Source organism: Mytilus californianus, unplaced genomic scaffold (assembly GCF_021869535.1).
Source record: "Mytilus californianus isolate M0D057914Y unplaced genomic scaffold, xbMytCali1.0.p SCAF_17, whole genome shotgun sequence".
Taxonomy (NCBI): Eukaryota; Metazoa; Mollusca; class Bivalvia; order Mytilida; family Mytilidae; genus Mytilus; species Mytilus californianus.
This window is the reverse complement of record NW_026262659.1, coordinates 5,021,945-5,034,343: the sequence shown is the minus strand read 5'-3', so window position 1 is coordinate 5,034,343 and position 12,399 is coordinate 5,021,945. Positions and strand designations below refer to the sequence as shown.

The following is a 12,399-nucleotide window of genomic DNA, read 5'->3' as shown; positions in this document are numbered from 1 at the left end:
TTAAAAAAATATGATAAATTATCAATAAAAAAATCAAATCATGAATTATTAATCAAATAGTTATATTGATACAAATAAGAATCCTTGATATCAGATTAAAATCAATTTTTTTTTCAATTTTAATTATTTTATATTGATTTTAGTGATGCAAATTTAATGCTGTATTCACTTATAAATCAAATACTATCTTCCGTCTTTTTCTGAAATAACATTAACGGAAATAAGTTTTCTGAACACTGTTTAACCTCCCTATATTGATAGAATACAATAAGGGGGTGGAAAGGAGGTCTTGCTGATGATAATACCTATAATAACATAACAGATACTCACTGCATGCTTTAACGTTGCTATTTCATATAAAACACAACCAAGGGACCACACATCACTACAAAAACAATCAAAAAACATAAAATAAACATTTCAACAATAGTCAACCTTATCAGAGCTGTCGGTTCAGCAAAATTTTTTTTTTAAATGTTCAAATGTTTTCTATCTAACACTGACTATATTGAAAGCTTGTAAACATTTGCACATGTCTACCTTTATAATTATTACCAAAAAACCAGTAACCTTCAAGATCAAGAATAGCATTAAAAGGGTTGCTCATTTGACAAATTGATTATTATCTAGTATCACAAGATTTTTGTCTCAATAACATTCATCACATATTTTCTTAGTTTTGTATGATTGATGATACATCAACACCAACAAGGAATACAGTTTACTCCACTAATACTATGTGCATTTCAAGGAAATCTTGTTTTTGTTTAATTCTAGATTTTTTCATGGGACAAGAAAATTCTGTAAGATTCTGGCTATCATCAGATGTTTAAGATTCAATCAATAGATGTACAAATTAAATAACAATTCAATCTGATGCACAATTGATTGTTTATTTGCATAAGGTCCAGTGGCAAGTATTCAGGACAATAATCTGCCATTAAGAATCTCACCTTTTATTATTGTATGGCCTGTTTTCGCAAATTTCAGGAGAAAGATAATATGGTGTTCCTATACATGTCCTTGCTAATTCTACAGTGCTACAAATATAACAAAATAAGTCACATAAGCTGCATTATGTACAATGCAAGGTTTTACATAAAAAAATACATGTCTCCATTCAGCCATTTTGCTTTTACTTCTGAAACAAAGAGATATCTAAAATTTGATTTCGTTTTCTTTAAGATAAACGTTTCTAAACTATACTATAAATAAATGGAGAATGTGTCCATGGGACACAGATGGTGCTCCCGCTTGCATATAAAGCTATAAAGGGACATAACTCAAGAACAGTAAAAGTGACGCCACCCTTATTCGAACATGATCTGAATTTTGTGGTAATAAGTATTGTATATAACATTTGTTATCACTCATTCACCATTCTGACAGCAATAAAAATTATAAAAACATATTTAATACAAGTTTTCCTCAGCTAAAAGTTCAAGCTAGCAAAGTGGCATTAAAAGCAACAATCAACTAATCAACCAACCAAGCAGCATATTTACTGCTGAAGAACAGAATCTGAGAACTAGAAATGTTTTCACATGGCATGGTAGACAAAAAGACTTTATACCAAAATTTACGATAAAAGAGATGATTTTTCATTTCCTATTGTTAATTATCCATTTTTAGATGGTGACGTTCCCTTTTCATCATCTTATGGTGTTTATATATCTCAACTTGTTCGATTCGCTCGTGCATGTAGCAACGTATTTGATTTTAACGAAAGAAATCTCTGTATTACTGACAAATTACTACACCAGGGTTTTCGATATCACAAACTAGTCAAAACATTTACTAAATTTTATCATCGGTACAAGGATATCAATCGTAAATAAAAATCAATGTGCAGACACCTTATACGTTCGGGTATTTCACATCCCATCTTTTATGGTAATATTCTATACAAAGCACACAAAAAGTCATCATTCACCTCAAAAGCTAACCAAACCTTTAAACAGACTTATTCATAAGGGATATAGTAACGACACTGTTGTCAGGTCATTAAAGATGGCATTTTTTGGAATTAATATTGATTCACTCATAGGGTCTTTGCATCGGAAATAAACACATTTATTCTAAAACCAGTTGTTGACATGATACAGGTTATGTTCGGGTTCATTTTTGCGCCTGTCCCATGTCAGGAACCTCTGGCCTTTGTTGGTCTTGTATGGTTTTTAATTTTGGTTCATTTATATGTTTCGGAGTTTAGTGTGACGTCCATTTTTTTTAACTTGTATACATTTTTGTTAAGGGGCCAGCTAAAGCCAGCCTCCTGATGCGAGATTTTTTCCATGTGTTGAAGACCCATTGGTGGCCTTGAGTTGTTTTCTGCTCTTTGGTTGGGTTGTTGTCTCTTTGACACATACCTCGTTTCCATTCTAAATTTTATTGTTCACAGCTGATTTAATTGATTTTACCTTCCTAAAACTTTAGCAATTCCAAAATCTCCAAGCTGGACAAGTCCACTTGCTGTTAAAAATATATTCTGTGGAGGAAAAAATATCTAACATCAATTTAGAATATATGTACACATTTTTCTTTAATTCAAATGCTCTCAATATTTGAACTAGACTATTAAACAATACCATATAAGACTATTTGAAGGAAATGCAAAGCAGCCTCATCTGTCATCTCATCTGACGAACCTCCAAACCTAATAGTATTATTTATTGATGGTTTGTATTCGACCAGACTATACCACTTGTTACTACTCATACTAATTCAGTGTTTGAACATTTTAATTATGAATGCAATGTCTTTGGTTTATTCAGGCAATCGTAGAATATTTTATTTATTGACTAATTCAAATCTAAAATAAATCAGATATTCACTAATCAATAGTAAATACATGTAATATGTTGCTGCTCACAAGGAAGCTATTAAACCAGGAGTTCCGAGCTGAGCAGCTGAAATCGTCCCTTCATAAATTTTACGGACGCTATCACGAGTTGGTTGACCGTTATGGAATATCTGTTTCACAGATGACAACAGATATGTTCCAGTTGTCGTAACTACAATCCTGTCCCCTTTTCCCCAACTGTGAACTATCCCATTAAACTAATCACCAGGTTTGTACTAACATGAGCAATACGACGGGTGCCACAAGTGGAGCAGGATCTGCTTACCCTTCTAGAGCACCTGAGATCACCCCCAGTTTTTGGTGGGGTTCGTGTTGCTCAGTCTTTGGTTTTCTATGTGTGTTTTGTGTACTGTTGTTTGTCTTTTTCTTTTTTAGCCATGGCGTTGTCAGTTTATTTACGACTTATGAGTTTGAATGTCTCTTTGGTATCCTTCGCCTTTCTTTTGATTCATTTAGGAATGTTTTTACAAGCTGTTTATAATATGGCATTATTTACACTGTATTGGGTGGTGATGTATAATCAATTTCCTTACAATGTATATAGTAAAGACACATGGAGAAGCACCATATACTTTACTTAAGTTCTGGACTGACCAGATATGAGTTTAATGGATCTATAATGAGCAATGGTTTTTATTTTACAGTAGCAACTTTTCAGTTGATGTTTTCTATGTTCAATGGGAGATAACCCAAATGCATAACATGTTCTTTACTTACATTAACTTATGTGTAAGTTACGTTTTTTTATTCTGATGTTTCCTTTATAGTTTAGGGTGTATTGATCATTGAGCATGTTCATTGAAGTTTTATAATAACATATAGGTACCTGTGTCTTGATATCTCTGTGAAGAATTTTCCTGTCATGGACATACTTTATGGCTAGTGATATCTGTACAAACCAATCCATTACCTATAATGCATCACAAATAATACAAATTAAAGGTGAGGCTCTTTATCATGCATCATAAATAATACAAATTAAAGGTGAGGCTCTTTATCATGCATCACAAATAATACAAATTAAAGGTGAGGCTCTTTATCATGCATCATAAATAATACAAATTAAAGGTGAGGCTCTTTATCATGCATCATAAATAATACAAATTAAAGGTGAGGCTCTTTATCATGCATCACAAATAATACAAATTAAAGGTGAGGCTCTTTATCATGCATCACAAATAATACAAATTAAAGGTGAGGCTCTTTATCATGCATCACAAATAATACAAATTTAAGGTAAGACTCTTTATCATGCATCACAAATAATAAAAATTAAAGGTAAGCCTCTTTATCATGCATCACAAATAATACAAATTAAAGTTTTGGGTACGGCTCTTTATCATGCATCACAAATAATACAATATAAAGTTTTGGGTATGGCTCTTTATCATGCATGTGAAGTAGATGTGAGCATAAAAGTGACAGCCATTTTTGCATTTTCAAGAGCAAAAAAGTATGACTTTGGTATGTTTAGGTTAGCACACTTCCCATGGTACATTGATTATTTCAATCAACATCCATTAACTCTTGATGAATTTGTTAAGCCCTAACCTTATCCTTTTTCAAAATTATGATCTCAAATATTCATTTTTTTTTAATCAGACTGAATCATGTGGACATTTTCAATGAGACAGCAACATGACAACACAAATAAGGGATCATAGATTTATTCTTACGAGCAAGCTCCGAGCATGCTCGGAGGATGCTCGGAGCTTTTGAAGTAGGCTCTTCTCAGCAGTTTATGTGACAATAATTATCATGATCCATTAAGATGTCAATCAAATCTATAGCACTTTTATAATAAGGAAAGTAGAGCATTATAGAGGAAGCTCCATTAACACCTGTGTAAACATCTGGTCTATTCAAACAAATCTTGCATTAATTTTACAAAACTATAAAATAGATGAGAAATTCTTCAATATTACTGTACAATGCTTGGTATCAAGTCTTCACAGAAAGAAAATGATTTTAAAACATTTTCTTAATAATTATCATTCTTTTTCAATACACATGATACAAAAAAACACTCAAATTTTATATTTGAAATTTAAATATATTTGAAATTTATACTATATAAAATGAAATATAAAAGTCATCAAAGACACAAACTATGGTTATTGATTTATAACCATACTACCAAAACATAGTACATTCAGTTTCATGCGAAAAAGGGTTGATCTTTTTATATTCCATTTAATTTGACAGTTGTTTGAAATTAACCCTCCATTTCATTGCAGAAAAGTTTTTTTTGAGTCGTAAACATGTTTCTTGGGTGTTTCAAAGCAATAAAAATTTACTATATTCTACAGGGAAAAAAGGGGGAGAGAATTTGATTGGTTAACTTCTGGTGATGTTTACTTTCTTATATGCACTGAAAAGTTATGCTATATTTTCACTGTAGTACAGGACATTTATTTATGTCAAGTATTTATTTATTCAAAACATAGATAAATTCTGCACATTTTTTTTGAAATATAAAATATAACAATCCTGACAATTAAACAAAGACTTATAGGGGGAAAATAATTTTACTCATGCCAAGTATTTCTTTATTTAAAACAAAGCTAAATCTGCACAATTAAAAAAAAATGCCAAGTAAAGAGAGACGTACTAGAGGGAAAACAATGGTGGTGTTACCCCCTCAAACCAGGCTTCAACTTTTCTTAAAGTAGCCATAACTTTCTATAAAAGAACTAAGTTTGCTATTTAAAAAAACATATTACCATTGTTTAGTTAGGGGCATTACTTAAACAAGTAATTTTCAAAATTACCTATACAAGTTATGTTGAAAATTGAGGCTGTTTCAAATATTACTTCTATATCATGAATAAGTAACTTCTGTTAAAATTATTTTTATAGGTGTCCATTCATACAGGTTTTACTAGCTTTAACAAATTTTCACAGACATCTGGTTATTTTCCCCATGAAATATACTGGTAAAACTATTTAAACCCTCTACAAGCACTAATTGCTTTTCTGATGCCACACTTCTTGGTCAAAGATTGGCCTCTTGGGGCTATTAAAATATCATTTCCCCTTGAAATCTTAGAGATAGACAGTTATAACTAGATATGGAACCTTTAATTAAGACTTGAAGTTATTTATAATTTGAATCTTAATCAAAAGCAATTACATATATTCCTTAAATAATTGTAAGTACTAAGTTTTTTGAAGTTGTATAAAATAATTTATTAAAGTAATATTTTTGTCATTATTTTTTAAAGTAACCTCTCTATATATACTCATCTAAAATTGGATAAATACTTAATTTTATTTAATGAAATGATATAAAAATCTTAAAAACTACATTTAGTCCATGCTTTATTTGACATTTAAAATAACTATTGAGTTATTAAATAATTTTTAAAAACAAAAAATACTTATAAAAGGGACTAAAAAAAATTACTTGTTTAGTATCGCCACCTGACTGTTGTTTGTGTCTTGATAACTTTTATGTAGCATATTATATAATATAAACTATTTTTAAATCATATCATCTAATTATAAAATTTGAGAATTTTTTTATTATAAAAAAAGGAATGAATATTAAACATGTTAAATATAATAAGAAAATATTTAAATGACTTTTACTTTTTGTGGAGACTTGAGATTCCTTTCCAAGCATTACACAGCACTGTTGAAGAATTTCTAATCTACTTTATAGTTTTGTAAAATTTCATGCAAAATGTATTTGAATAGATTAGATGTTTACACAGGTGTTGATGGAGCTTCCTCTATAATGCTCTACTTTCCTTATCATAGAAGTGGTGTAGATTTGATTGACATCATTGATGGATCATGATAATTATTGTCACATTAACTGCTGAGAAGAGCCTACTTAAAAAGCTCCGAGCATCCTCCCAGCATGCTCGGAGCTTGCTCGTAAGAATAAATCTATGATCCCTAATCAAATGAGAAAAGTTTCCCATCTGCATCCTCTATTCTTTTTAGATTCTAGTTGGTTTTACATATTAATAATTATTTCCACTGAAAAGCATGCACAACTTCCATATCCAGTTCTCTTATGCATGTTTTACTGAGAATACTATTATAAACATTGGCTTACCTGGTCTTCAGGGAAAAGGATACCTCTCTGGCTACTGATCTTATGATATAGGTCACCTGAAAAAAATGCAGTCATGTTTGTGAAATCTAAATTGTTGGCATAAAAGATAAATTTTCAGATTGTACAGTGGATTTATTTATTTTTGTGGGTATCCGATTTCATGGATACAGAAAAAAATGACATTTCATGGGATACATAAATTCCTGGATTGCTGTTTCAAAAATTTTAAAAAGTGTTTCAATTACATAAATTCTTGAATATCTGTTTGAATAATAATAAAACAAAAGATAGAAATTCATTGAAAATGGTTTAAAGTGTCATTATTGTCGCTCGGTCATTCTAGGTTCAAGTGTTCATTTAAAACTTTGATTACAAGCATGGACAAAGGCAACTAATCATTTGTTTGTTTTACAATTTATAATTTCTTGTCAAAATTTTATAAGGTATTCAAAGCCCTTTGATGTACAACTGATTGAAAGCTATTTTCCCTAATCAGGACAGAATAAGCAGTCATTAGAAAATTATCAAGAGTAAGAAACATGCTTATGATTGGTTTTACATGTGAGTAAATTTTATTTGGAAAAAAAAAGTTGTTTTTGTCCAGAATGAATAAAAATACATGCTTAATAAAAAATGTTTTCTTGACAGGTATGGTAATTCAAATACACATCATAATGTAACTTAAATATCAAAGTATAATATATCATCTATAAATTGCATGACATTAACTGGATAGGATCTAAATAATGACCACTTCACTGTACTATTTTGTTTGACCTATCAAAGGTAGTGATCAACCTTGGAAGATATAGATATCACGTCAGTAACATAGGGTTTTGATTGCATTTCATGCAATCTTTACCCAGAAATGCTTACACGGCAATTTACCGACATTTTAATTGAAAAAACTTGTGCTATCTTATTTTGTTTGTCAACATTTTTTGTTTAAGTCAAAGGTGTGAAATTTAATGTTCCTGTCCGAAACATTATTAGCTACGGGCAATGTCCTGTACTTAATGCTTTTGATTTGTAATAACCAATCAACCAAATTATGACACATTAATTAACAATTGAAGTTATTTCCATGAACGATTTTAATCCATTTAAACAATTAAATTCTCACTGGTATTCTAAAGATTTTTTTATTTATTTAATCAATATACTTTTATATCTATATTTCAATAACACATTTTTTGTTACCATGTTTATTGCAAGTCATCAATATACTAGAATTGCACACAACATGACCAGAAATAAACATTCAACAAGATACATATTTATCAGCATTATTATTCGTTGAGTTCTTAAATTCATGGTTTGCTGTGACCCACGAAAATTGGTAAACCATGAATAAAAATGAATCAACAGTATTCAAAATTCAGGAAAACTATTCGAAGGTAAATTTCAACTTGTTGTTGTTGTTGATTTGCAATAAAATTGTGTTGCATTCTAAATAAATATTTTACAAGAATGCAATAATGAATATTATTGATACACTACACCATAACTCATTTGTTTCAAGGAAAGCAATTTTGAGTCATAACTTATCAAAACCAGAAACACTAACAAGGACAAATCAACAGCTCCCAAAACTCTTTTGGAACATGTACATAGATCATTCTTACAACCCTGTTGATTTGACATGGAAAAGGAATCCTAAATTAGCACAATGTGTTCATTGAAAAAATGAGTATGAGTTGTTCATATGTTTACATATACAACTAATTTTCTAAGAGTGAAATTCCATCAAATCATGAACATGAAGCAGTACTTATCATATTCCAAAAGTTTCAGTAAAACTTACCTTTCTCACAATAGTCCATAACAATATGTAAACATCCCTTTTCTGAAAAATAAAAATATTGCATTAAGACATGTAAGATACAATTTAATACAAATAAACTCATCATAGATACCAGGATTGACATTTTGTATTTGCGCCAGACGCGCATTTCGTCTACAAAATCCTCATCAGTGACGCTCGAATAAAAAAAAGTTAAAAAGGCCAAATAAAGTACGAAGTTGAAGAGCATTGAGGACCAAAAATTCCTAAAAGTTTTGCCAAATACAAATGACCACTGACCAATACTGCACACACTTAAGCATAGGTCCACCTTGTGATTTGCTCAAGTTCAAGTCCAGCTGATAAGTCATGATAAAAGAGATGACTAAGATAGATGGAACAAATCCATGGACATTACAATATGTAATGAAAAATGTTACATTGCCATGTTTATTTCACTGTAAATTAAAAACAGTTGTTAAAATCTACTAAGACGCCTATATAAATTTTGTGCAGAAAATAGATCAGAAGATTCTGGCTATTATTCCAGTTTTGAATATTGTACTGATCAAAGTGTCTCAATATGCCATATAGATAAAATAAAATACTCTTACCTTCAAATGATTCTCTGTATCGTACAATATTTGGGTGATGTAATTGGGCCAGTACTGAAACCTGTCAATAATTTAAAACATAGTAGTTAGGTGCAGAAGTTTTTTTAATCGTCAATCTTTAAATGCTTTAGAAAACAAGATATTTCTGCTAATCAAGAAAAAAGACAAAATACATGTAATTGCTTACATCCACTTCATTTGAACTTTGGTGGATAGTTGTTTCATTGGCAATTATACCACATCTCCTCATTTTTATATCATATAAATTAGCACTTGAATATCATATTCTTTTGACATGATTTACCAATTGCATAAAGATGTTTCTGACAATGAAAGAGCAAATGTCTCATTTTTGTTCATTGATCAACAATCACATTAACAAATGTACACACTTTGTGCATTTACCATGTTTACAGCATATATTATATTATATGAAAATAATGTTTAATAAATTTAAATGTATCCTATGTGTTTTCCTAAAGTTATATGGTTTTTCTTAATTGAGATATATATCTCCACATCTCCTTGTTCATATTGTTATAACAAAGATTCTTCTTCACTTTTTAAACATGTTAAAGAGGTCAAACATAACATTCAAAAGAGTTCAGTTTGATAGACAATTATTAAATATGTTATGAAAATTTAATTTTGAATAACTTTGATTTAACATCATATTCAATATCTGAAAAAACGATATCTAGGCTGTTAAAATTTATCAATTCTGACAGGTTACATTCAAGGAAATTTTAAATTACTGGACTTACAGATTGTAGCTTTATATATGGAATATGTTTTTTTTCAAAGAATTGTATACTTGCATTTTTGACTTGGCTGACCTTATATTTGATATAAAGGAATTTTAGATTGAAATATATATTCATAAAAGACAACAAACTTGTGTAAAGTAATTTACCTCCTTTCTAGCATCTTCTCTTTCCTTTGCTTTCATCTGAGGAAACAAATAAAATTATTCTTACCATATGAATTTAACTGTTAAAGACAGTTCCTTTTATCCAAGAAATGAGAAGATCCAACTAAAGATCTCAAAACAACATTGATTGACAATAACAACAAGCAGCAAATTTACATTTAATATGCATAGATACATGTAAAAATTTTCCTGCTTTTAACATACTTTATTGACACCATGAGTCAGGTTATTAACCATGTTATAATATAACTTATAAGACATATCATCTAACCAAAACATATTATTCCTAAATAAAACAATTATGATCTAACTTTTTAAGGCTTCATGGCTATAGAAGCTACAAATAGAATACCCCACAACCTCCTACAATTATAGGTTAGCATGCATGCTACCAAGAAGCCACAAAGGAGGTGAAATGGACTGAAAAAAGACATCCAATATCAATAACGAAGTTGCTATCTATTTAATGGTCTCTTTTGGTCAACAAAATATGTGGAACAATCATTGTTTTTAAAGATGATGTACCCCTGTGAACTTAATACAGATAAATTTTTGGTTTACACTAAAAGCTGTTTTTTTTTATTTTAATGTTTCCTTTCAAGATGTTCAACAGCAATACATATACCATCAAATTAGTTATCATGGTTATTGTAAACTTACATGCTTTAATTTCTGAATTATTAAATACATGTAGTGTACCCGAGTGCTGCTGATCAACAGGCCAGATTTGTAATCCTGTTGGGAGAGAAATGGACCCTCCTTTCAAGAGATTTGACTTTCAAATCTTAAACAAATTAGGTAAGGTGACAAATATTACACATTACACAAAATAATGTTACATGGCAAACAAAACCATAGGATGATAGGATTTTTAAACAGAACCTCAATATTAACAACACCATATACTCCACCAATGTGACCATAAAGGAATCTGCATTCAAATCTTTATTTTGACCAACATTTGATTATGCATGCACAGCCTGGGACCCTTTCCAGCAGAACAACAAGCACTGGCTTGAAATGCTACAAAGAAGAGCAGCAAGATATGTCATATCACAACACCTCATTTGTCAGTGACATGCTTAACCAACTTGATAGGAAAACCTTTGATGATCAAAAGAAAACATCCAGACTTACAATGATGTACAAATTTGCCGACAGGATGGTCAATATTGACACAGAAAACATTCTCACTCCACCAGACAGACTTTCAAGTTACATAAAGATCAACAGTTTCAAAGTACCATTGTGTAGAACTGAACATTGAAGAGAGGAAAGAATCTTTTTACCCAAGAACAATTAGAGACTGGGACCCCCTACCAGATGCCATCATCAGTGCTGGTAGACTTGAATGTTTCAAGACCCACCTACATGAGAGGATTTAGACCACCGCTTAGGATGTTTTTAACTTCAATGTACATAAATTGATAAGCACAATCAGAGGCGGATTTAGTGGGGGGGGGGGGGGGGGGGGGGGGGGGGCAGGGGCCACCCACCCCCACCCCTTTTGTGAGAAAATTTTGGTTGATTATTTAGGGAATCACTGAAGCATGAACATGACTGGAGCGGGCCCACTCTTAGGCAGTCAGTGGGCTCCCCTTATGAAAATTTCTGGATCCGCCATTGACAATCCTCTCTTTTTCCTTATAAATTATTTTCATGTGCGTCCAAAAGTAGCAAAATAATTATTAATTGGTAGAATAGCTACCAAGTGAAAACTATTCTATACTCATTAGTCTATAGACTATAAAATTTAAAAGTAGATCAATGTCAATACTGTACCCGCAACATTGGAATTTCTTTAACAACATACTGCTGACCATTACTTTTATCCCTCACTAGCAATGCCTTACCAAATGCTCCTTCGCCTATACTTTTAATTTTGGTATATTTTTCCATGTTTATTTACTTTTTGATAAATTTATTTTTCTTTCATTACTTTCGATTTACTTTGAGATTAATCAATACATTTTCTGATTGGCTATTATGTAAGACGGCATTTTCTAAAAGAAAATGAATGTATTTTCAATGTCTAGATGAGTATAGTTTTAAGTTAGAGATCATTTCATTGAAATATACGATGTTAAATTATTTTTCGTAAAAGTGGAATTTCAGCGGAAGTGTACAAAATCATCCATAGTT

The 12,399-nt window shown here is 30.7% G+C and overlaps 1 protein-coding gene across 9 annotated transcripts in view; it reads right to left on the bottom strand.

Annotated features, from left to right (window-relative positions):
* Window positions 1-12,396, bottom strand: part of LOC127726277 (serine/threonine-protein kinase Nek1-like) — a 100,482-nt gene extending 88,086 nt beyond the window's left edge. For all 9 annotated transcript variants that reach the window (XM_052233587.1, XM_052233586.1, XM_052233584.1 and 6 more), the window contains exons 1-9: window positions 12,040-12,396; window positions 10,240-10,275; window positions 9,327-9,387; window positions 8,734-8,775; window positions 6,930-6,985; window positions 3,690-3,773; window positions 2,421-2,488; window positions 954-1,040; window positions 331-385 (exon numbers count right to left, since the gene is read on the bottom strand). In XM_052233587.1, the coding sequence (XP_052089547.1) occupies window positions 331-385; window positions 954-1,040; window positions 2,421-2,488; window positions 3,690-3,773; window positions 6,930-6,985; window positions 8,734-8,775; window positions 9,327-9,387; window positions 10,240-10,275; window positions 12,040-12,156 (606 nt within the window). In that variant the 5' untranslated portion in view covers window positions 12,157-12,396. The remainder of the gene's footprint in view (window positions 1-330; window positions 386-953; window positions 1,041-2,420; window positions 2,489-3,689; window positions 3,774-6,929; window positions 6,986-8,733; window positions 8,776-9,326; window positions 9,388-10,239; window positions 10,276-12,039) is intronic.
* Window positions 12,397-12,399: the final 3 nt, after the last annotated feature.